General features: G+C 42.3%; 1 protein-coding gene across 1 annotated transcript; it reads left to right on the forward strand.

The window, feature by feature from the left end:
- The first annotated feature begins 603 nt into the window (after positions 1-603).
- Positions 604-24,868, forward strand: LOC141161204 (NXPE family member 4-like). The gene is made up of 6 exons (XM_073645982.1): positions 604-1,242; positions 19,465-19,607; positions 19,722-20,452; positions 21,963-22,024; positions 22,517-22,735; positions 23,844-24,868. Exons 2-6 carry the CDS (start codon positions 19,530-19,532, stop codon positions 24,386-24,388), a joined length of 1,635 nt encoding a protein of 544 aa, XP_073502083.1. The 5' UTR covers positions 604-1,242; positions 19,465-19,529; the 3' UTR covers positions 24,389-24,868.
- Positions 24,869-26,008: the final 1,140 nt, after the last annotated feature.

Genomic DNA, 26,008 nt, shown 5'->3' on the forward strand with positions numbered 1-26,008 from the left:
TTATGAGGGAGATGTGGAAATGGCTGTGAAGGCTCCTAAAGATGGTGGTAGCCACCAGTTCTTTAGAGACCAACTGAGGACAACCATGGTCCTCCGGGCTATGATGTCAGCGAATTGCCCACTAGTTCAACATGTTTCTGATAAGACAACCTCTGTTAAAATACTTTGACATAGGCTTTGGTTATTCTGAGCTTTTTAGTTTGACACTTACACCTAGGGGGCAAATCCTACGGCTCAGGAGCGTAAAGTTGCACAATGCACTGGGTGGGTTGACGTGGTTCTTTTTATTGGCACAGATGGAAAAAGGATCTTGGAAAAGGAGTTATGTTTACTGGAAGTCTCTCTATAGGAGGAAAAAATCTTGAGCAGGTTATAACAGCCGGATAGTGTCTTTCACTTGGACGGTGCCATAGCAATCCCAGCTTTTCTGGAGTATGTCATGGATGATAGCACCTTCATTCTTCCTTCCTTGAGCCTTCAGGTGTCACCTACTCCTACCAACCCATGATCTCAGACACCACTTAGCGATGCTGTGAACCTCGTGATGGGAACGTCACCCTTTTTACAGCTAAAACACCTCCTAGTAAAAGAAAAGGAAAACACAACACCTCTGATTCAACCTTTTATGGTGCAGCCAAAATTCAGAGAACACCGGGGTTGATCTCCTGCTAATCAGTTCCATCTTCGGCTAGGAGAGAGAGGTTCCTGCTGCAGCCAGCTGTCTTACACCCTGCACAGGGCTGCAAAAAAGGAAAAGGAGGGCATGATTGTAAAACATAGGAGATTTATATAGCTTTTTTTTAGTTTACCTATAGTATAAAGGAGGATGAAAGAAGGATGTGAATGTGGGAAGTACTGGGATTGTTTTTTATCTTTTGTGCATTATTTGTGATTAACGTCACTTGAACTCCAATCTCCTGTATTATTAGTCGTCGCTAAATACTATGCAGTCTAAACTATGAAAGAATTTACAATCCCAGTATAAGATGTGTGCACAGAGCACTGACATTAGGTGGAGCCCTCCACTCCCTACAGCACAACCGGTAATAAACATCCAGATCCACAGAGAAGAACGAGGAGACGGAATTAGAAGTTTGCACAAAAAGCAATGACACCAACGCTAATGGACAGAATACACCTTAGGTTCAAAAGATAAAGCTCCAGACAATAAGCTACAGAACGTCATCGCTCCACCCCGTGAATCATCCTCTGTCTTTAGTGAATGGGACACTGACAATCCAGGTAAGAAAAGGATTAATGACGGCGATTCTAAAGTGAGTGGAGGGGTGGAGGGTTGTGACCGATAATGGGCGAAGAGTCTACATATTATAAGTCCTCTGTTTCTAAGCAGGAAAGGGTTAATCGTAGATTATCTCCTGCCTGATTCTACCTGATTTCCTTAAAGGGTAAATCAATTTCTATACAATATGTGGCTCCATGGACTGAGCAGTGCACCTCCATTATATGGCGAAATCCGTGTTGGGGAGAGGGGGGAGATGCAGGAGCTTCTCTACACGGAATAATCAGATGTTCTGATACTGATTGTTGAGTATTTATGGTTTTGTAGCTGAAATTTCTAAGGGATATTGAGATTAGACATATAGTAACACTGACATGATTAATTCCCTGTTAAAGTCTTTCAGTAGTTACTAGAACTTTGAGAGTCACTGAGGTTTTCTTGTTAGACACATTTGTAGTCAGCTCCCTTACATATGGGGGCGCAGCAAGAAATACTTGCAAGCAAGACCCCCATCTGCTCTGAGCGCGGAGGTGACACATTTCCAGTGTTTGTAGCCATTTGTTTCAGGAACAATTCCATAGATATAATCATAGCGACCTTCGTCTTTCCTGGTCCTATTATTTGTACTGAAGATTCTAATGTTTGTCACAATCGTTCACATTGCTCCATGTTCTCTAATCTCACAACTAAAATATTAAAATTCCTTTTTTTTCTAATATTCATTCATTACTTCATTCATTTTTTAAACTATTTATTAATTTATGCATCTATTTATTGATACATTTATTTATGTACTGTATATATGTATTGCTTAATATGTTCATTCATTCATTCATTCATTATTTCATCTATTTACTCATACATTTCCTCATTCTCATCTATTCACATGGTGATGATTAAGGCTTTCATTTTTCATTAATCCTCATTATTTCATTTGTTTCTGAATTAATTCATTACTTACATCCAGTTTAATGTCTTCATTCGTTCACTCATTAATATTTTCATTATTTTATTCATTTATTCCATCCACTTTTGTTTCTTAATTTATTCTTTACTGGTTCTTTATAATTCACTTGTTTTCTTAATCCGTCACTACTTCATCCATTCACTTATTCATTTGCAGTTTTGATCTTATTCATTCATTCGTTTATGCATTCATTGATACATTACAAGTTCATTCATTCTGTTTTCATACTCATTTATTAAATTAATCAATGATTCATATATTCATTATTTCATACATTTATTATTAAAATTGTATTTGCATTTATTCCTATTCATCCATATTTATTTTATTTCTTTATTATAATTATTTTTAATTCATTCCTCTGCACAAATATGCTTAATCATTCATTCTTTATCATTCATTACTTACAACAAATAAAATCAGTTCAGTTTCTAGATGTCCTCTTATTGCACTGTACAATAATGTGTATTCTGGCCATTACAGACCACAAACCATTCATTCATTAAGTTGTAGATTCTTTAATTTTCATTCATTCATTCCAGTTATATTTTTTCCTCCTCTTCTACCAAGAGCCATCACTTTTTTTTATCCCCATTGCAACATGAGGGCTTGTTTTTGGCAGGACAAGTTGTAGTTTTAAATGACACCATTCATTTTACCGTACAACGTACTTAAAATGGGGAAATAAATTCCAATTGAGATGAAATACTGAATACAATGCAATTCCGCCATTGTTTTTCAGGTTTTCTTTTAACAGCATTCATTTAATGGTAAAGATGACCTGGCAATATGATTCTCCAGGTCAGTACGACGACGGCGTTACCTTGCTTGCATAGATTATTTAATTTGTTTTGCCATTTTCCAAGAACATTTGTGTTTTAAAACTTTTTTTTTTTCATTTTTGTACTTTATTTTTCAGCTGTTAGGGACTTGTACCTGTGGTCGCCTACATTTTGCATATTCACAGTTTTGCAGTATATAATATAAAGATAGCAGCGATGTGGGCCTTCAGCAACTGCTCCATTTAAAAGTCAGAGATTGACAGCAGCATCTAAATGGTGAACAGCAGCGATCATAGCTCAGCTCACGACTCCTCTGCTCAGTGTGTCTTGGATGCAGTGAGCGACAGCTCAGTCGTCCAATAAACTGCAGGGTCGTACTGAGCTGTCGGTATTTTGATAGACAGCTCAGCCGTCCAATCGGAGACTCGGAGCTTCCTTCATGTCTTCCCTATTCCATATGATTACCCCCCTACTTAGTTGAGCAGTCAATCCCAGATCTCTGCCAATCATAGCATTTGGTCGGTGGTGCTTTGCCTTGTATTCCTGTGCTCTGTTTGTTGATCTTTAGCTGCCTGACTTTAGACCTTGTTCTGACCATCCATTTGCATAGCCCCTATGCTCTGATCCACTATCTTCCTGGTATTCTGACCTCGAACCATGACCTGACTTTGCCTTTGTCTTTCCCCTTTAGTTTACTACGGGCTCTCTTTATATCTGATGTTTGAGTACCTTGCCTTTCTTCTTGTCCATGAGTAGTTACTAACATCACATTACAATTAGCCATATACTTTTTTTTCCCCCACAATGGATTTAGTTTGTACACTCTGTGTTCAGGTGGAAAATCTGACCCAGATGGTCCAGGATCTGGCCAAGGAGAACCAGAAGCTAGAATCTTCACAGTCCCAGCTGCAGGGTCAGTTTTCTAGTATTATGGATGCTTCTCAAAGCTCTACGCTACAGACAGTAGTTATAACTTCGGTACCGTCTGACGAGCAGTTGGTCTCTCCCAAACCAGTAGTTGCACTTCCTGATAAATTTTTCGGGGTAGAAAGGCCAGTTTAGGGTATTCAGGGAGAGCTGTAGACTATTTTTTACCTTACGACCCGGTCTGCAGAGGATGAGTCTCAGCGGATGGGAATAATAATGTCCCTACTGTGAGGTGGCCCTCAGGCTTGGGCATTTTCTTTGTCCCCTTTAGCCCCAGAACGGTTTTCTGTTGAAGCCTTGTTTGATGCCTTAGGGATTATCTATGATAAATCTGACAGAATCCAGGTCACGGAGGCAAAGATCATGAACCTCTCACAGAGGGAGCCGCACCGCTGAGGACTATAGTTCCGAGTTTCGCCAATGGTCCTCTGAGTTTCTGAGGAATGATGCAGCACTGAGGTTCCAGTTCCACAGAGGTCTTTCTGATACTGTTAAGAATGCTCTGGCTCTGCATACTCTACCTTGTTCCTTGGGGGAGGCCATGACTCATGCCATTCGAATGGATGAAAGAATTCAGGAGAGATGTGATGAGTGACAGGGGGTTTTTGTTTTTTGTCATTCTTCCCAAATCCATCCACTTACCTGAGGTGGAACCTATGGAGGCTATAGCTTCCAGCTCTCGAGTCATTGAGAAGAGACGTCGGCATAATCTCGGACTCTTCCTCTATTGTGGTTGCCCTGAACATTTCCTTAAGGACTGCTAGGCACGCCCTCAAGCAAGCAAGCCAACGGGAAACACCTAAGTCTGGGTGATTGTCGAGGAGGTCACCCAGACTCCCAGGAACCTTTTTACTCCTCAGACAAAACACTGCTAAACGTGGAACTACTTTTTAGGAACCAATGGTTGTCTGTGTTAGCTTTCATTGACTGTGGACCTGCCTCCAACTTCATTGATTCTGGACTGGCTCTGAAATTAGTGTTAGGGACAGTTAGGTTGGAAATACTCATTCAAATTTTTGTCACTGACAAAACACTGTTACTCCAGAATCTTGTCCAGCTGGTAACGATGGAGGTCACACTTAGAATGTGAAAACTTCACTCTGAGTTCATCTCCTGCTATGTTTTAAACAATCTACCTGCTAGGTTGCTACTGGGGTTTCCATGGCTATGTATTCACAATCTTGTTTGTTTGGTGTCGGAAGGATATTGTTAAGTGGAGCCCCAACTGTCATAAGTTGTGCACGGCAACATGGTCAAACAACAGCTAGTAAAAAAGGATTGTAACCAGCTCACCTGCGTGGCTCAAGGTGTGCAGGAGCAAGGGAGAACCATGTGACTCCACATGTAATGCCAAGCAAAAGAGGAAAAAAAATTCCAGCTCCTTAAAAATTCCAAGTTTATTCAAACAAATTAAAAGATAAATCCATAATGTGATCAAAGGCAAATTGCTTCAAACGCTCACTGGAGTTCTTTGTAAAAGCTATATGAGAATGAGTCACAATATGCCTATAAACAGTGTGTAGGGGTTTTACTCGCTGGGGTGCGGCGGGAGGAAAACAGGAGGCATGTTTCTTTTTCCTTTAAGGCTATGTGTCCACGATGCAGAAATGCTTCGGATTTTTTCCTTAGCGTTTCTGCATCTCCCTGGCAGAAAAAACCGCGTGCGGATTGTACAAGCGAATTGTACATGCGGATTGTACATGTGTTTTTCCTGCCAGGGACATGCGGATGTGACGCGTTCTTCACTGCATTTCCGCATGCGGGTTGACAAGCGCTTTCCGAGCGATTTTAGCATCACTTGGAAAGTGCTTGACAACTTGGTCACACTATATAAATGTCAAAAAATAAAAAAATAAATATATACTTACCCTCCGATGGCCCGCGCTGTCTTGCTTCACTCGGTCCCGGCTGCCGGCAGCGGTACACTGAAGGACCTGCCGACGTCAGCGTAGCGTGACCCGTCACATCGCGAAGTGCCGGGAAGCAAGGAGGAGCGCACCGCGGGCCGCCAGAAGGTAAGTATACATTTATTTTTTATTTTATTCTTTTTTTAATGGTACCTGGGTGTGGATGAGACTCTCCTCTCCTCCACACCCGGGTACCATCTGCACATTACAACGCACCAATTACGCAAGTACAAATGCAGTCTTGCGGAATTGGCGCGTTCTAATGCAAGTCAATGGCGGCGAAAACGCAGCACTTCCGCAAAATAATTGGTAGTGCTGCGTTTTTTTCCACAATGATAATCCGCAGCGGAAATTTCCGCAGCATGTGCACAGCACATGCGGATTATCATTGGGGGACATGGCAGGCCTTCTACCATGCGTTTTTTAAGTGTTTCTGCAGCGGTTTTGCTGAAATGCTTAAAAAACGCATCGTGGGCACACAGCCTAAAAGTCCATGTGGGTTTATTGCTTCATTAACCCAGAAGCAAAACAGAAAAGCAAAAGGCCTTGAGATCAGGCAAACGTCCTCAGCAAGTCTCTGCTCTCTCAGGTCTGTGTGGCACACAAGCTGGGGTAGCGTCCAGTGTCCTGGCTTGGTTTGAAGACAAACACACACAGGAGGCCTTCTCCCTCCAAACACACAGACCATGGGACAAACTGCAGCCTCCATTCCATAGGCTGCTAACCACACCCAGAGGTGAGGTATGTGGGTTGCTGGACCCGCCCATTCTCTCCTAGCAACCCGTACCCCGGCTCCCAGGAGCAACAATTAGACCTCTAAGTGCATGCGTGCACTAGAGAAAAATACACCGGGCTACATCACAGATACCAGCCATCTCTGTTATACATACCTCCCATCGCCTACACGATAGCCACCTTACATACCTCCCCCGTCTGCCTAAAGCCGTGGTGCTTGGCACCTTCTACCACTAGACAGGGGATTCTCAAGAGGGCATCAGCATTACCATGTAGCTTCCCTGCTCTGTGTTCTACATGGAAGTTTAAATCCTGTAGGGTTAAAAACCAGCGGGTGACACTGGCATTTTTCCCCTTTGTTTCCCTCATCCATCTGAGTGGGGCATGGTCGGATACCAATCTAAATTTTCGACCTAGCAGATAGTACCGCAATGTGTCCACCGCCCACTTTATGGCCATGCCGTCCTTCTCTATGACCGCATAATTTTTCATGCAGGAGGACCGCTTCCTACTCAGGTAGAGGACAGGGTGCTCCTCCCCGTGTATCTCCTAGGAAAGGACTGCGCTCAAACCGACATCTGAGGTATCTGTCTGGAGTACAAACTCTTTCTTGAATTCGGGGGCAACCAGGACCGGTTGCCTACACAGAGACACTTTCATCTGCAGTAACTCCCGGTTGGTGAACCTTATAATTCACTTCACCAACCTTTTCCACCACCTCATACGGTCCTTGCCACTGGGCCAAGAACTTGCTTTCCATGGTAGTTATCAGAACCAGGACTCTGTCATCAGGATTAAATTGCCGCACTCTGGCTGTAGACCCTGGCCTGTGCCTCTTGTGCCTGGAGGAGATGTTCTTTTACGATGGGGATTACCTTCGCTATCCTCTCCTGCATCAGAGCGACATGCTCAATGATGGTCCTGTGGGGTGTGACTTCGGCTTCCCAGGTTTCATTAGCTACATCCAGGAGACCCCGCGGAGTTTGAATGGCGAAAACCCAGTAGAGCCTGTGGAACCTCTCGGATAGAGAACAAACGGCAGGAGACAGTCCCAGTCTCTCCCATCCTTTTCTATGGCCTTCCTCAGCATACTCTTCAGAGTTTTGTTGAACCTCTCTACGAGGCCATCTGTCTGAGGATGGTACACTGATGTTCTCAGTTGGGAGATTTGCAGGACCTTGCACAATTCCCTCATTACCTTACTCATAAAGGGTGTTCCCTGGTCAATCAGGATATCCCCTGGTAACCCTGTCAGGGAGAAAACAGACTAATTCACGGGCTATAGTCTTGGCGGAGGAGTTTCTCAGCAGGATCGCTTCAGGATAGCGGATGGTATAGTCCAAGATGACCAAAATATATTGATGCTCACAAGCAGATTTGACCAAAGGACCGACCAAGTCCATGGCAATTCTCTCAAATGGCACTTCAATAATGGGCAATGGCATGAGGGGACTTTGAAAGTGAGAGGTGGGGGCGGTTAACTGACATGTAGGACAGGACCTGCAATACTTTAATATTTCCCAGTGACACCGGGGCCAATAGAACCTCTGCATAATCCTTTTCTGCATTTTTTTCACCCCTGAATGTCCCCCCAAGATATGGGAATGGGCCATGTCCAACACCTTCCGTCTATAGGGCCCTGGCACCAATAACCAGCTCCTCCCTTACTTTCGTAACACGGTACAACAATTCCCCACTCAACATAAAATAGGGAAACCGTGTGTCAGCCCCAGGCTCCTGTGCAACCCCATTTATCACCGTGACATTATTGAAGGCTTCCTTAAGAGTTACAGTTGTGGCCAAAAGTATTGGCACCCCTGCAATTCTGTCAGATAATACTCAGTTTCTTCCTAAAAATGATTGCAATCACAAATTCTTTGGTATTATCTTCATTTAATTTGTCTTCAATGAAAAAACACAAAAAGAATTGTCCTAAAGCCAAATTGGATACAATTCCACACCAAACCTAAAAAAGGGGGTAGTCAAAAGTATTGGCACTGTTTGAAAAATCATGTGATGCTTCTGTAATTGGTGTAACTAACAGCACCTGTAACTTACCTGTGGCACCTAACAGGTGTTGGCAATAACTAAATCACACTTGCAGCCAGTTAACATGGATGAAATTTGACTCAACCTCTGTCCTGTGTTCTTGTGTGTACCACATTGAGCATGGAGAAAAGAAAGAAGACCAAAGAACTGTCTGAGGACTTGAGAAACCAAATTGTGAGGAAGCATGAGCAATCTCAAGGCTACAAGTCCATCTCCAAAGACCTGAATGTTCCTGTGTATTCCGTACGCAGTGTCATCAAGAAGTGTAAAGCCCATGGCACTGTGGCTAACCTCCCTAGATGTGGACGGAAAAGAAAAATTGACGAGAGATTTCAACGCAAGATTGTGCGGATGGTGGATAAAGAACCTTGACTAACATCCAAACAAGTTCCAGCTGCCCTGCAGTCCGAGGGTACAACAGTGTCAATCCGTACTATCCGTCGGTGTCTGAATGAAAAGGGACTGTATGCTAGGATACCCAGGAAGACCCCACTTCTTACCCCGAGACATAAAAAAGCCAGGCTGGAGTTTGCCAAAACTTACCTGAGAAAGCCTAAAACGTTTTGGAAGAATGTTCTCTGGTCAGATGAGACAAAAGTAGAGCTTTTGGCAAAAAGCATTAACAGAGTGTACAGGAAAAAAAAAAGAGGCATTCAAAGAAAAGAACACGGTCCCTACAGTCAAACATGGCGGAGGTTCCCTGATGTTTTGGGGTTGCTTTGCTGCCTCTGGCACTGGACTGCTTGACCGTGTGCATGGCATTGTGAAGTCTGAAGACTACAAACAAATTTTTCAGCATAATGTAGGGCCCAGTGTGAGAAAGCTGGGTCTCCCTCAGAGGTCATGGGTCTTCCAGCAGGACAATGACCCAAAACACACTTCCAAAAGCACTATAAAATGGTTTGAGAGAAAGCACTGGAGACTTCTAAGGTGGCCAGCAATGAGTCCAGACCTGAATCCCATAGAACACCTGTGGAGAGATCTCAAAATGGCAGTTTGGAGAAGGCACCCTTCAAATATCAGGGACCTGGAGCAGTTTGCCAAAGAAGAATGGTCTACAATTCCAGCATTGTAAGAAACTCATTGATGGTTACCCGAAGCGGTTGTTCGCAGTTATTTTGGCTAAAGGTTGTGCAACCAAGTATTAGGCTGAGGGTGCCAATACTTTTGTCTGGCCCATTTTTGGAGTTTTGTGTGAAATGATCAATGATTTGATTTTTGCTTCATTCTCTTTTGTGTTTTTTCCTGGCAAGCAAATTAAATGAAGATAATAAGACCAAAGAATTTGTGATTGCAATCATTTTCATGAAGAAACTGAGTATTATCTGACAGAATTGCAGGGGTGCCAATACTTTTGGCCACCACTGTAGGTCCCTATGTTGGGCAGACCCGAAATTCTCACTGGTCACCCCTAATTCTGGAATATCAGATTCAGGGGACTCTACCTCCTCATCTCGCACAAGGACACAAAAAGGAAACTTGTCTGACTCTGGGTATAGTGACAACTCATCAGGGTTAACTAGTTTCCTAGCTGAACCAGCGAACCCGGAACCCTTCCCCCACAGATCCCAAAATAAACAAAAGTCCCGGCCTATAATTATAGAGTGCAACAAGTCCTGAACGACGCCGACCTCATGGGACTCAGTACCGTGGGCCGTTTCAATGTCCACTCTGGCCATAGGGTAGTCCTTAGCATCACCGTGGATGCACTGTACGCCGACTTTTTTCCCCGGGATCAGTTGGAGAGGAAGGGTGAACCTCACAAGGGTCCCCAGACTCCCAGTCTTTTAATTTGTTTGAATAAATTTGGAATTTTTAAGGAGCTGGAATTTTTCTTCCTTTTTTGCTTGGCATTACACGCGGAGTCACACAGTTCGTCCTTGCTCCAGGTTAGCTGGTTACAATAATTTTTTTACTAGTTGTCTCGATTTCTAATTTTTTTGTACCTCTGGGCATTAGAATTTATAACCGCTCTGTTTTGGCAATTTTTGCAATTTGCTCAGGGAAAGAAAATACAGTGGCGCTCCAAAGGTGTGACCGGCAGGACTGCAGCGAATTGCAAACAATACCACAATTGTCCCAGGGGGTAAAATATTATAATATTAGATAATTTGCGCTGAGCTGCTGGATAATAAAAAAGGGAATAGAGGTAAAATCAATAAGAAGAATTTTATTTAAATAAGATTAAAATGTGTAAACAATAGTTTGTTAGATATTAACTTCAAGAACCGTTTTGGAGGGGTAGATTAGATTTAGGGACAGGATTGGATGATAGGAAAAAATGGAGTCCGTTTGACAGCAGAAATACAGCCGAGATTGTCAGTGGTCGATGGGTTAAATAGAGCGACCTTAGATGGAGAGAAAGGTATGTGGATTAGAGTGGATCAATGCTCCGAGTCGTTGACTTTTTTAGAGTAGACTGTTTTATTACCTGATTGGCTGTAAGTTAGAATTCCCGACAGTTGGTGCTTACTCTGGCTTTGCCGGTGGCTAAGTGTTCTAAGGTAACTAGTACACAAAAGAAGCTCAAATACCTACAAGAAAAGGAGGGGCTAAGGGTTATGTCATAGGTAATATTACTCTGCCAATATTTACCTGATGCGAGGGTTCTATGGTTTTATCCTAGATCAGTACTTTAGGTTGATAATGGGATTTTTGAAAGTAGAGCAATTAACCTGGAAGAATAAAGAAGGTAATCATATTTAATGATTAGAAAAGGTATTGACCAATTATATCATGTCATACCTAATATGCCTGAGACAACAAGTGTTGATAGAATTTTTGTGGAGGTATTCTCCCCAATGTTGGTTCCAGTGTTATCTGTCTAAGTCGGTTCCTTCCTGATATGTGGAAAAGTTCCTATTAACTTAGTAGATGGGAGGTCCCCGTGATACCAAGTATCAGGCAGGTGGTGCAAGGAGCGTGGTCCTGGTGGCACCAGAAGCAATGAGTGACCGATACGGCTGCTGCAGGATAGAGGAAGGGACTCATCAGGCAGTTCCCGATAATCACTGTAGCGATCTCAAAAACAGAGCACAGGCACCCCGCTGTGACAGGCCCTTTACTTGCAGTCTTACCTCAAGCAAGGTGCAATGGACTCCATTTTTTCCTATCATCCAATCCTATCCCTAAAACTAATCTACCCCTCCAAAACGGTTCTTGAAGTTAATGTCTAACAAACTATTGTTCACACATTTTAATCTTATTTAAATAAAATTATTTTTATTGATTTTACCTCTATTCCCTTTGTTATCCAGCAGCTCAGTGCGAATTATCTAATAATTATACAATTTTTGCAATTTAATATGACTCATCTTTCTGACAGACTACGCAAAGCAGCACATGTTTTTTTCACCAACCCAGTATTGGAGGCCACATGTAGTGATATGACTCATGATTAGAGATGAGCGGACCCTTGGATGTTTGGGTTCATCGTGTTCAAACAAACTTTAGTCCAGAACAGTACCTAAACTTGAACCCGAACCAGAATCCCATTGAAGTCAATAGGGAGCCGAAAAATGACCATAGTAAGAGCTAAGGGGCTGCAAAAGGGTGTCTCTCCTCAGTATGCGAACTCCAAACACTAAAACTGACTTCCGGAAGAAGTCCGTGTTTGGAGCTCAGCACCAGACACTAGGTGCCCGGTACGAACCCCTAACTTTGCAGTTCGGGTTCTTTCATCTCTACTTATGATTGGAAAACACTTGAAAAATTAATTTATTAATGAGACCAAAATAAGGTGGGACCATAATACTTTGGAAAATTACATTCAGAAGGAGATGATCCCTAGAGGCTGGAGAATGCCAGAACTGTACCTGAATTTGAACCCGAATCAAGGGCCATTCGGAGGACGCAAACATACCAAACATCTGGAAGGACTACCCGCCGCAGGAAAAATAATATAAGGTCTTCAAGATCTAAACAGTATACTGTATTCTCACCCAAAGAAGGGTCAACCAGACAAGCTTTGAGATTTAACACAAAAAAGCCATTTTTTTACCCGGTTCAATCTAGGATGGACTGCACGGATCATTTTCAAGAAACAATTGAAAGGGAACTTAAGAAACTAGACACAACAACTAGAACAATGAAGCATCACACCAACCTCACCTCTTCTCAATTTCCTGCATTACAAAAATTAAAACAAATGTATGACATTACCATCATCAAAATGTCAGACAAAGGTGGTGTAGTGGTGATAATGGATTCCAGTTTATATACAGTACAGACCAAAAGTTTGGACACACCTTCTCATTTAAAGATTTTTCTGTATTTTCATGACTTTGAAAATTGTACATTCACACTGAAGGCATCAAAACTATGAATTAACACATGTGGAATTATATACTTACCAAAAAAGTGTGAAACAACTGAAAATATGTCTTATATTCTAGGTTCTTCAAAGTAGCCACCTTTTGCTTTGATGACTGCTTTGCACACTCTTGGCATTCTCTTGATGAGCTTCAAGGGGTAGTCACCGGAAATGGTTTTCACTTCACAGGTGTGCCCTGTCAGGTTTAATAAGTGGGATTTCTTGCCTTATAAATGGGGTTAGGACCATCAGTTGTGTTGTGCAGAAGTCAGGTGGATACACAGCTGATAGTCCTACTGAATAGACTGTGTAAGGCAGCGCTAGTCATCATAATGGGGGATACTCGCTGCACCGGGTCAATTTAAGGCACATAAGCAATGTCCTTCCGATATTTCACAATGCAGCTTATTATTTCGTCATAAACCGCTAATCACACAGTCCATCTTAGTATACTCCCGGCATGTTTACACCTATCACCTCCGGGAGCTTCTCAAGTGGCAGACCGGCATATTACACACATCACAATTCGGGAGCCTTTCCAGCGACAGATACGTCCACTTGACTCCCGTTATAGCCCTCGGCTATGCAACAACATAAATGTCCATATAACGCAGCGTTTTACCTTTAGCGGGTTTTGGCTGCTACAGTCCGTTTATTCCGCCACCACTGTGGCTTTGCGGCTTTCCCAGGTGGGGGTCTCTAGCCGTCGTCTCCTCGTAGGTTACTGGTATGTCTTCCACACTTGACATCCAGCCTGCGCCTTTCAGGGTTCTGCACCAAGCCGGCTCTCCCTCAAAGGCCACTGACATCCACGCACCGGATCCAGGCTCGGCCTTTCAGGCTGCCAGGCTTCACTCTCGGCCTCCCTAGGCCTCTCACAAACGGTGTCCCACACACACAGAGCACAGGCCTCACGCCTCACACCGAACACACCTGTCTCAAATTACCAGGGTTTATATATCCTGTGCACACACACACATACTGACAGGACCTTGCTGATGTCACAGTCATGTGATCAGTCAGCTGTGTGTATAGGTCCTGTGTGCTGTCCCAGTCATGTGTACAGACCTTTACTGTGCATACAGGACCTGTGTGATGTTACAGTCATGTGACCAGTCACCTGAGGGGGAAGGTATATGGTCAGGTAAAACACATTCTAGACCGTTACCGTAATGCCAGCAAGTCGCTGCATTGCAACTGTTAGACTTTGTATTATGGCAAGAAAAAGCAGCTAAGTAAAGAAAAACCAGTGGCCATCATTACTTTAAGAAACGAAGGTCAGTCAGTCCGAAAAATTTGGAAAACTTTGAAAGTGTCCCCAAGTGCAGTTGCAAAAACCATCAAGCTCTACAAAGAAACTGGCTCACATGAGGACAGCCCCAGGAAAGGAAGACCAAGAGTTACCTCTGCTTCTGAGGATAAGTTTATCTGAGTCACCAGCCTCAGAAATCGCAGGTTAACAGCAGCTCAGATTAGAGACCAGGTCAATGCCACACAGAGTTCTAGCAGCAGACACATCTCTACAACAACTGTTAAGAGGAGACTTTGTGCAGCAGGCCTTCATGGTAAAATAGCTGCTAGGAAACCACTGCTAAGGACAGGCATCAAGCAGAAGAGACTTGTTTGGGCTAAACAACACAAGGTATGGACATTAGACCAGTGGAAATCTGTGCTTTGGTCTGATGAGTCCAAATTTGAGATCTTTGGTTCCAACCACCGTGTCTTTGTGCGACGCAGAAAAGGTGAACGGATGGACTCTACATGCCTGGTTCCCACCGTGAAGCATGGAGGAGGAGGTGTGATGGTGTGGGGGTGCTTTGCTGGTGACACTGTTGGGTATTTATTCAAAATTGAAGGCACACTGAACCAGCATGGCTACCACAGCATCTTGCAGCGGCATGCTATTCCATCCGGTTTGCATTTAGTTGGACCATCATTTAATTTTCAACAGGACAATGACCCCAAACACACCTCCAGGCTGTGTAAGGGCTATTTGACCAAGAAGGAGAGTGATGGGGTGCTACGCCAGGTGACCTGGCCTCCACAGTCACCATGTTATGAGCTGCTACAAACACTAAGGAAAGAAAGGAAAACTGGCCCTACAATTGGACTAAGCTGATTCCCTACGATGCAGCGGGGGACCTGTTCCTTGTGAACAGACCCGCCTAAGTCCTCGGCTGGTCTGAACGCAGACCTATAGATATAAGGGAGGGGTCCCTACAAGAACTAAGGACTGGGATATAGATGGACACCTCCTAGCAGAAATTGTAGCAGAGCAAAGACAAACAAACAAACAGAAGTACAAGTGGTCAAAAGACCAAGCAAACTACAGAGTAAGGTACAAGGCACCTGGCTAGCTTAAGAGTAAATGTAACACTGAAGCCCAGCAAGGCCAGGAGGGCGGAGCTGGATTAAATAGGCAAAAAGTCATGTGACCAGCAAAATAGAAAAAACTAACAGGAGAGTTCTAACACACCAGACCTGAACCCAATCGAGATGGTTTGGGGTGAGCTGGACCGCAGAGTGAAGGCAAAAGGGCCAACAAGTGCTAAGCATCTCTGGGAACTCCTTCAAGATTGTTGGAAGACCATTTCCGGTGACTACCTCTTGAAGCTCATCAAGAGAATGCCAAGAGTGTGCAAAGCAGTCATCAAAGCAAAAGGTGGCTACTTTGAAGAACCTAGAATATAAGACATATTTTCAGTTGTTTCACCCTTTTTTTTAAGTATATAATTCCACATGTGGTAATTCATAGTTTTGATGCCTTCAGTGTGAATGTACAATTTTCATAGTCATGAAAATACAGAAAAATCTTTAAATGAGAAGGTGTGTCCAAACTTTTGGTGTGTACTGTAGGTCACAAATTATGTCTTTGTTAAAGGATACTTCAACTTATAGTATACTTACATGCAACCCTACCTGTATTTTTCAAAATGATACTAATATTATTATTATTGAAGAGGGGTTTTCTCTTGGGGTTCTCACCAAAAAACAAAAGGATTATCTCATAGTTGAACACCAAATTTTTCATGCCCTCCCCAAAGTGCATAAGGCTGTTGACCCCCCTCCAATGAGACCAATAGTCTCACGTATAGGATCAATAGCTAAATAACACCTTAGTGAATGGCTGGACTCCCTTCTCCAACCATTATCCCAGAGAACTCCAGGATTTCTTTGGGATTCCAGACACATTTTGGACCAGTTTGCAAGTCTGATACGGTTAAGTGATTTTTCATGGTTGACTTGTGACATTTTCGCATTATCTACCTCGATACAACATGATATTGATATTAATGCTTTAGAATTTCATCTGTCTAGATGTAGCGATTACTTTATGGATTTATGTTCTTATATTGCTCATGTCACACAATTTCTCATGACACACAATATATTTTCATTTGATAATTAATTTTTCTTACAATGCAGGAGAGTAGGTGCGAAGTACTTACCTTCTTTGGCAAATTTGGTAATAACATTCCTCCCAAAATGACATCTTCACTGCAATGACAATCCATTTATTTAATTTGTTCTGGTATGGCAGATACATAGACTTTTTGCTCTTTACATAGCGAAGGGATGTGTCTGCCACACCTGAATTTATACAGTATCTCAACAACAACCATTGCAACTTGCCCTTCACTCATGCTACTCATTCATCAACCATATCATTTTTGGATCTACAATTAGAGGGTATCTGCAATAGAACCATTCTTACATCATACTAAACCGCTATCAGGTAATACAATCCTTCATGCCAACAGTAGCCACCCAAGGCACACTATTAAATCCATCCCAGTGGGAGAATTTACATGTATCATGAGAAATTATAGTGACACTACTAAATTGACTCCATTACTCACCATGAATGCCAGACAGCGTCTTTAAAAGTATTTAGCATTGAAAAGGTGTTGAAGTCCCTTAGAGGAGGAGACATTAGGAGATGCCTTCTAACAATGGAGACTTGGTACCTGTTATCCTGAAGGTCTTAGGCTAAGTGCCCACGATGCAGAAATGCTGCATATTTTTTCCGCTTCTCCCTGGCAGGAAAAACACATGCGGATTTTACATGCATTTTTCCTGCCAGGTAGAAGCGTTTGTCAAGCGTTTTTGCATGCGGGTTATCAAGGTCTTTTCCAAGCGATTTTAGCATCACTTGCAAAAGTGCTTGACAACTTGTTCACACTATATAAATCCATGCAACCGGCATATATAGTGTGACCAAGTAATAGTTAAAAAAAAAAAAGAATAAGAATGGTAAAAAATAAAGATTATACTTACCTTCGATGGCCCCCGGTGTTTTCTCCGCTATGTCCGGTCTGATATATGGGTCGCGGTGGTGTGAAAGGACCTGCCATGACGTCATTTAGTCATGTGACAGGTCACGCGACCATCTGTTTTATGGGTCGCGGTGGTGTGAAAAGACCTGCCATGACGTCATTTAGTCATGTGACAGGTCACCGTCCGCCGATGTCAGCAGTCGCGTGACCTGTCACATGACTAAATGACGTCATGGCAGGTCCTTTCACACCACCGCGACCCATACAACAGACCGGACGTAGCGGAGAAAACACCGGGGGCCATCGAAGGTAAGTATAATCTTTATTTTTTATTTTAAATTCTTTTTTTAACAGGTTCTATGGTACCCGAGTCTGGATGAGAGTCTCCTCTTCTCCGGACCCGGGTACCATCCGCACAATGAAAAGCATAATATCCGCTTGTGCACATGTGCTCATACGGATATTATGCGATTCAATGCAAGTCAATGGCGGCAATTACACTGCGTGTCCGCAAAATTAATGGACATGCTGCGTATTTTTCCGCAATGAAAATCCGCAGCGGAAATTTCCGCAGCTTGTGCACAGCACATGAGGATTATCATTGGGGACCATGGGGCACGTATTACCAAGCGTTTAAGCATTTTCGCTGCGGAAATTCTGCAGCAAAAACGCTTGAAAAACGCATAGTGGGCACGCATCCTTAATGCCCACAAAGAAATTATGTTCCACTATTTATTTATTTATGTTGTCATTTTTGTTCTTGTTTTTATTGCTATGCCTCCGTCATGTGGTTTATACCATGGTTTTCATTGGCTATACCATTGTTTATAGACATATTGTGACTCACTATCATATAGCTTTGACACAGAACGCTGAGCGTTTGAAACGCGTTGTCTTTGATCATATTATGGATTTATCTTTAATTTGCTTGAATAAACTTAGAATATTTAAGGAGCTGGAATTTTTCTTCCTTTTTTTGCTTGGCATAAAGTTTGAGCATCTTTAAAAAAATTTAAGCTGAAAGTACCATCAGCGAAGTTGGGCCCTAAATTTATTGGCCCTTACGAGATTTTGGGGGTAGTTAAATAGGCTGTTTTCAGATTAAAACTTCCTCAGTCTTTTTGTGTCCCTAATTGTTGTCTGTCTCATTTCCGCCTCCTCCAGTTTCTTTGATGGAGGTTTAGAATACAAGGTGCAGAGGATCGTAGATTCTTGAGGGGTCTGAAATTCCCCACAATATCTCATTCATTGGAGGGGATTTGGACCCAAAGAGAGATCCTGGGTTTTGGCTCGTTCTGTGAAGGCCGATCGTTTGGTCAAGGCCTTACATCTTAGGCTTCCTAGGAAACCTGGGGGTCTGGTGGCCCCCCCTAGAAGAAGGGGTACTGTCACGATTCCTCCACTCAGTGTTTCTTGGATGCAGTGAGTGACAGCTCAGTCATCCGATCTAGTGTAGGGACATCCTGAGCTGTAGGTATCTGAGACTGGAAGGTGCTGAGCTTCCTTCAGGTGTTCCCTGTTCTAAATGATTACAGAGCTACTTATCTTGACTGTCAGCCCCAGATCTCTGCCACATGTAGAATTTGCTCGGTGGTGCTTTGCCTTGTATTCCTGTGCTCTGTTGATCTATTGCTGCCTGACCATGGACCTCATTCTGACCATCCATTTGCCTAGCACCTTTGCTCTAATCCGCTATCTGCCTGGTATTCTGACCTCGGACCGTTACCTGACTACTCCTTTGTCTATTCTCTTTTGTTTACTATATGCTCTCTTGGTATCTGACCCCAGAATGTTAGACTACCCTGCCTCACAGCTTGTCCATGAGTAGTGACACACTGCTGCTGCTGTTACACACAGATATCGGCTATGTATTATAGTTGCCATCTACCGCGTGTGGAGAGAGCTTAGCTCCTGAACCCCCTCTACACTTGCAGACCCCAGCACTGATGACCAGTTACGTAATTTTGCAAACTGAAGTTCGTTCCTTCATTCATTGCACATGCCTATTAAGTAAATACTTTCAACAGGAGACTTTATGTTTAAACATTAAGAAAAGAAAAAAAATGAAGGCTCAGATTTGAGATGTTCCCTGGACAAACCAAACATTTTTTTGTTCATTCATCCATTCACTACAGGGTATTTAGCTGTTTTTTGTGCATGAAAGAACTACTTTAGATTGGCTTCTCCATAACTTCTTATTTCATCCATGATCTTCAAGATCCTACAACATTTTTGAAGTTTGACCTTGTATTTTTGGATCTCCCGCAGGACGCAATCAGGATCTGATTTTGGATCTGTCTCCAGCAGGGTGACCTCACTGTGGACCTACCACCATGCGTAAACTATTTATCACAGTACTTCTCCTTGCCATATTCCTTGTAAGCTTTGGTTGGTACCAGAGCAGTTTCCAGGTGAGACATGTCTACACATCTACAATTTTTTGACTCATTCATTTTCCTTAGTATCTTCAGAAGTCATAAATCAAATAATATTCCAATGTATGATGAGAATATTATGAATTTCAGGATTCCTTGAGAAATTTACTCCAGACCTGCTTTGCACCCAATGCCAACCAAGAACAACCTTTGACGAAAGAGTCAGCCACTCCATTGAAAACTGAGCTCCAAGTAGAAGTAGATGCCATATTTGACAAAATGGAGAAACTCATCCCCAATGTGTCATTTACCTACTTTAACCAGACAACAAATGGAAAGAATGGTAAGATTTCCATTGTCAACGCACGTGAGACGTACTGTGTGGGAGATAACTTTGTGGTGCAGGTCGATATGTTCGATCACTTGAGCAACCGGAAGACATATGGAGGAGACTTCTTAAGACCAAGACTCTTTTCTTCAGAATTTGGAGCTTCTGTCTCAGGAATCGTGGAGGACTTCAAAAATGGGTCCTACCACATTCACTTTCCATTGTACTGGGCCGGCAAAGCCAATGTCAACATTCTGTTGTTCTACCCAAGTGAAGGAGTGGCTGCTCTCTGGAGGTCAAGACATTCCAGTCAAGGAGTTGTTGGCTTCGAGGGGAGATATGAAAAGTTTGGTAAAGTAGCTGTTACTAAATGTGCCTTTAGGCTCCCTGAAGAAGATGGGAAGGAGATCTGCGAATACAAGGACCCTTTATACGAGGAGGTTCTCCACTGCTACAAAGTTCCCAACTTTACTTGTGAAAGTCTGAACGAAATGAGGGGCTATGATCTTTATGCCTCATATCTTACCCCGTTGGAAAAGCAAATATTTCAGAGGTACAACTTTCATTATGGTTTTAACATTTTAAAGGAGAATTATTATTGTTACTTGAGAAATATCTAAATATCCAAATGGCATAATCCCTTCATTTTGGAATTCAGTGTAAGACATGGTACAGGGACCCAAACTGATATAATCTTTGGGTGGTCATAAAGATAACTAATAGTAGACTTTGCTACAACACCAAAATATGACCTGCTTCATTCTTAGGCTGCGTGCCCACTATGCAGTTTTCAAGCGTTTTTCCACAGCGAAAATGCTTAAAAAACGCTTATTAATACGTGTCCCATGGTCCCAAGACAATCTGCATATGCTTTGCACATGCTGCAGAAATTTCCGCTGTGGATTATCATTGCGGAAAAATGTGCAGCATGTCCATTAATTTTGCGGACACGCAGCGTAATTGCCGCCATTGACTTCCATTGAATCTCATAATATCCGCATGACTACATGTGCACATTTGGATATTAAGCGATTCAATGTGTGGATGGTACTCGGCTCTGGAGAAGAGGAGACTCTCCTCCAGACCTGGGTACCATAGAACCTATAAAAAAAAGAATTAAAAAAAAACAAAACAAAAAAAAACATTATACTCACCGCCTGATGGCCCCCGGTCTCCATAGCGATGCGTCCTCGCTCCCCAACAGCTCATGATGGTCTAAAAGGACCTGCCATAACGTCATTAAGTCATGTGACGGGTCACGAGACCGCTGACGTTGGCGGTCGCGTGACCTGTCACATGACTAAATGACGTCATGGAAGGTCCTTTTAGACCATCGCGAACCGCTGGGGAGACCGGAGAAGGAAACCGGGGGCCATCAGAAGGTAAGTATAATTTTTTTTTTTTTTACCATTTTTATTCTTTTTTTTAACTATTACTTGGTCACACTATATAAATCCATGCCAGTTGCATGGATTTATATAGTGTGACCAAGTTGTCAAGCACTTTTCCAAGTGATGCTAAAATCGCTTGGAAAAGCGCTTGATAACCCGCATGCAGAAATGCATGCAAAAACGCTTGACAAACGCTTCTACCTGGCAGGAAAAACGCATGTAAAATCCGCATGCGTTTTTCCTGCCAGGGAGATGCGGAAAAAATCTGCAGCATTTCTGCATCGTGGGCACTTAGCCTTGGTCATATCAATATTTTGGATCTTGAGCACCTTGGCAAGGTACTGAAGTTTAGAATAGAGAGCAATAGAAAGAGTGTCTCTTGCTCTAGAGGACCCGTCCGGTCCTGTATTACACAGACAATTCATTGATTTTAATGTGCACAGTGTAATACTTCATTTCACCTGTAGGAGCACTGCAAGGAAACTGAACACCTGCTTCTAGGTTTCTCTGCAGATCACAGTTGATCATTTGAAAATCCTTGTAATGAAAATGTATTGTATAAAGTGGAAAATACTTTCAATATTTCATGTGTTTACTGATTTATTTTAAAAAAAAGGCCACATTTTATAATTATATAATTATATTATTATTTTTGTCATTCCTGTTTTAAAGGTCAAATATTGTTGTACAAATCCCACAAGAAATTTCACCTATCACCGTTGCCCAATGTAACAGTAAGTTTAACCATCATTTATATTTATTTATTCAAAATTCTTTCAAATTCCAATTTCCATGATTAAGATCCAGTCAGTCTGTGTTTTCAGAAAAGGGCTGAGGGGCAATACCAGAGACAGTTCATGTTTTTAAAAAATCCTTTATATCTAAATAAGTAACTTTTTTTGTGTTACCTATCATGTACTGAACTTGTAATTAATTGTTAATGCAGCTTTGGATGTAACTAGAGTATGAAAAGACAAAGGGATGATTCATCAAGCAGTTTTCTCCAGAATTCTGGAGTAAAACTGTTTGAAAATGAACAAAAATGTTTGCACAACTCAACTCAAAGTTGCGCGAAATTGTTGCAGCTTTTTTTTTTTTTTTTTACTTTTACAACAGTTCTACCAACTTTTGAAAAGTGGGTGTCGTACATTTGTGGTGGTGGCGCAATGTACTTGCAAGATGCGCCAAATTTATTAAAAAAATCTTATTTCTTGGATCTTTTCCAGCCACAACAAAAGCTCCAAAGCCAAAATGTCAGACAGGAATGGGCTCCCCGGTCCCGAGCGGATACTTCTACAATAACATCTGGAATCCGGATTACTGTAGCATGACGGTTTACACGACGGCGGACGACTTTACCAAATGTCTGCAGGGGAAGAAGCTCTTTCTCATCGGAGACTCCACGTTACGTCAGTTCATCATGCACTTCACCGAGGGAATCCAGAGTAAGGATTACACCTCTCGTGATTAGAGATGAGCGAACCCGAACTTTAAGAGAGAGAGAGAGAGAGAATTTGTCCAGTTCCGAAGTTCAAGTCCCTATACATTTCAATTGGGTTCGGGTTCATGTTCAAGGTCGGGTAAAGTTCTTGTAGCCGAACCGAACTTTGGACATAAAGTTCGGTTGGGTGCGAGGACCCGAACTTGCACGGTTCCGCTCATCCCAACTCATGATACATTATTTCCACTTTTATAGAGGCCGAACCAATGTATCATAAAATACACTATATATTTCAATTTCCCACCTTTTTTAAGATCTCTGCTTGCAGCCAGTGAATGGCTTCATTCTTATTTACAGCCAGAAGCTTGAAAACTCAATGCATGTCACAGATAAGAGTCCAGGCTGGAAACAAGTATAGCAAGCTGTAAACTGAGAAACGTATTGAAATGAAAAGGTTTTCAGCTCCATAATATAAGAATGTTTTTAAACACTGACAACAAGCAGAGAAATTAGAACACCAATGCTGCTATATGAGTCGGCTTTACCTCTGCAGTATCGGAGGCGTAAAGGGACACTGAAGTTGGCCTCATCCAGGAATACGGGAAGTTGCAGAGCTGGACTTGCAGGTTTTGTAGGAAAGAGCATGTAAGCATGCACTCCTTGCCTAGGAAACTGTCCACCTCTGATAGACTGCAGTAGTGGTTGGTAATCTTGACCAGATAGCCCCCTCGAGAAGCAATGGGTCTTGGTCTAAAAATCACTCAAGGATGTTCCGTTAAGTCAGAAGTTTCTCCTCTAGTACTCTGAAAAGCTTAGGAAATGTAGATCTTACATGGTGGCATTCAAATACTTTATCAAGCATGTAGTACATGGATGAAATGGAACCACCAAAGAGGGAGCCAGTCATATTTAGAGGTCCTCCTCTCTCGTTCATTGAGAGGCATCTGGGGGGTAGACATTCTTTTTTGATGCCCTTATGTCTTCATGTCCTTTATCCTTGGGGTAACATATATTTTAGTATGTCTTTTTCCAGAAGAGTATATGTCAGTCACTCTTGGAAGTACATTTTCATGCAATCATCATCACTTACTGATACGTCTTCTCTTCCTTAGTTGTGAAATATTTCCGATACCATCAAAAAGGATGGGCAGGTTGGTCATTGTCACTGGAAGCCATGAACATGGAGAAGGATATATATGTTTCCTACAAGAGACATGGTTTTCCATTGGAACACGATGTCTTCTACTACTTCAAGGAGGACCTCTACACCAGTCGTCAGATCGACCAGCGCGCGGGGGGAAAAGACACCATTTTTGTGATCACGATGGGACAGCACTTTAGACAGTTTCCTCTTAAAGTTTTCATACAGAGAGCTATCAACATCCGCAGAGCTCTAGAGCGACTGTTCCTCAGGAGTCCAGACACTAAGGTCATCATAAAAACTGAAAATACAAGAGAACTCTTTGCCCCGGTAGAAAGACAAGGAGACTTCCATGGTTATACTCAGTATCTGGTCCTTAAGGAGATTTTTCAGGGGATCAATGTTGGTTTTGTGGATGCGTGGGACATGACGGTGGCATCGGCTACAGCATCTGTGCATCCCCCCAGTTTTACATTTGCAAATATAATGAGCCTAACGTTCACCTTTGCTTGTTAGTAAAATAGGGAAAGACTACTATTTTTTTTATTTTGGCTGGTTATTTGGAAAGCTGTGGGAATGTCCTATGGACCAAGGTTATTATCTTCAATCATGAAATGTTACTTGAAACAACGTAGGTCTAAAATACCTCTTGGAAAACAAAGACAGTAGGAGCGCCAATGGTGAAGAGCCTGAGGTTTGGGGGGGGGGAAATGAAGGGGGAGATGTTGTGACCACTCACCTGGTCCTGTTGTGCAAAGGAGCCCCGCACAACAAGGGAAAACGCTTCCAGGTGGGAGTCTGTAAGATGATCACAACTTAGCAGGAACTGTTGTAGGGAGCTTCTGTCTGCTTCAGCGGTCACATGACCAGGACCGTGTGACCGAAGTGGGCATTCCACAATGACATCACGGCAGGTCCTGTAGTAGGCTAGTTGTAAACAGAGCAGCTTCCACCGCTCTCCACAAGGGAGATTAGCAATCAAGAAAGAAGGAATTCTGCGGTGTTAGTGAAGCGCTAGAACAACTAGACAGTGGATTAGGTTATAACACACAAACCTTTTATTGTTTAGTACGCTCTCTAACGCCACAAGTGTGGCGTTAGAGAGTGGCGTTAGAGAGCGTACTAAACAATAAAAGGTTTGTGTGTTATAACCTAATCCACTGTCTAGTTGTTCTAGCGCTTCACTAACACCGCAGAATTCCTTCTTTCTTAAAATACCTCTTGAGCCAGATTGGCTTTCTTGATCAGTGAAGGTCACTTGGACTAAGTATTATAGGATGAAAGCTAATGAGGGAAGATTTTCTGGCCAAAATAGACTTCTAGGGGAAGATAACTTAAATCAGTGGAGGTCTCCTAGATTAGGGAAGGCTTCATAGCTTTAAGTATGAACAAAATAGACTTCTTGGATTAGCAATTATTACTTTTTATTAAGTGATATCGTTTAGATTTGGGAAGGCTTTTTGGAGCAAAGTAGGCTTCTTGGATTAGGGAACAGCATGTGGACCAGGAAATGTCTCCTAGTCCAAGAAAGACTTTATACACCTAAGCACTAGCAGAAAATGTTTCTTGGATTATGAAACATTACCTTGACCAAAAGATATCTTTTAGCTGAGGGACCATCTTAGTCTAGGGAAGATAACATGTCCCAGGAAGGCCACTTACACCAAAGAAAAACTCTTGGACTTTAGGATGTCTCCTAGATTTCTACAGTAGTTTTCAACAAGCGAATATTTCTTAGATTAGTATTGTGGAAATTCTTTTTAACTGAGGAAGATGTTGTGAACATGAGAGGATCTTTTGGACCAGTGAAAGGAAAGTGTCTTCTAATTACGTCTCTTGAATCAGTTTAGATAGATAGACCAAGAGAAGATCTGTTGGATCACAGAAGGTTATAGGTCAAAGGGAGCTTGCATAGACTGGTTCTAGGTCAATTAGTAGAGTGTGAGGATTAATTTGTATTATGATATAATTTGTGCACTTATATAACTTGTAAAATGATCATTTCTGTGTATTGTATCATGAAATTTAATATTAATAAATTCAGGGATTTTGCACATTTTTATTAAAAAATATTTAGCAGAACATGACATTTTTTCAGACTTTCTGCTGGTTATCAGACAAATCACAGGATCAACG

The sequence above is a fragment of the Phyllobates terribilis genome, unplaced genomic scaffold (genome assembly GCF_046119375.1).
Source record: "Phyllobates terribilis strain yellow unplaced genomic scaffold, ASM4611937v1 Scaffold_9__5_contigs__length_417890890, whole genome shotgun sequence".
Lineage (NCBI taxonomy): Eukaryota > Metazoa > Chordata > Amphibia > Anura > Dendrobatidae > Phyllobates > Phyllobates terribilis.

What these genes read in the sequence shown, in the direction of transcription:
- LOC141161204 (XM_073645982.1), top strand. Translation starts at nt 19,530, where the DNA reads ATGCGTAAACTATTTATCACAGTACTTCTCCTTGCCATATTCCTTGTA. An exon ending in GAAAAGCAAATATTTCAGAG is followed by an intron (nt 20,453 to 21,962) that starts GTACAACTTTCA and finishes CCTGTTTTAAAG; the next exon opens with GTCAAATATTGTTGTACAAA. An exon ending in CACCGTTGCCCAATGTAACA is followed by an intron (nt 22,025 to 22,516) that starts GTAAGTTTAACC and finishes GATCTTTTCCAG; the next exon opens with CCACAACAAAAGCTCCAAAG.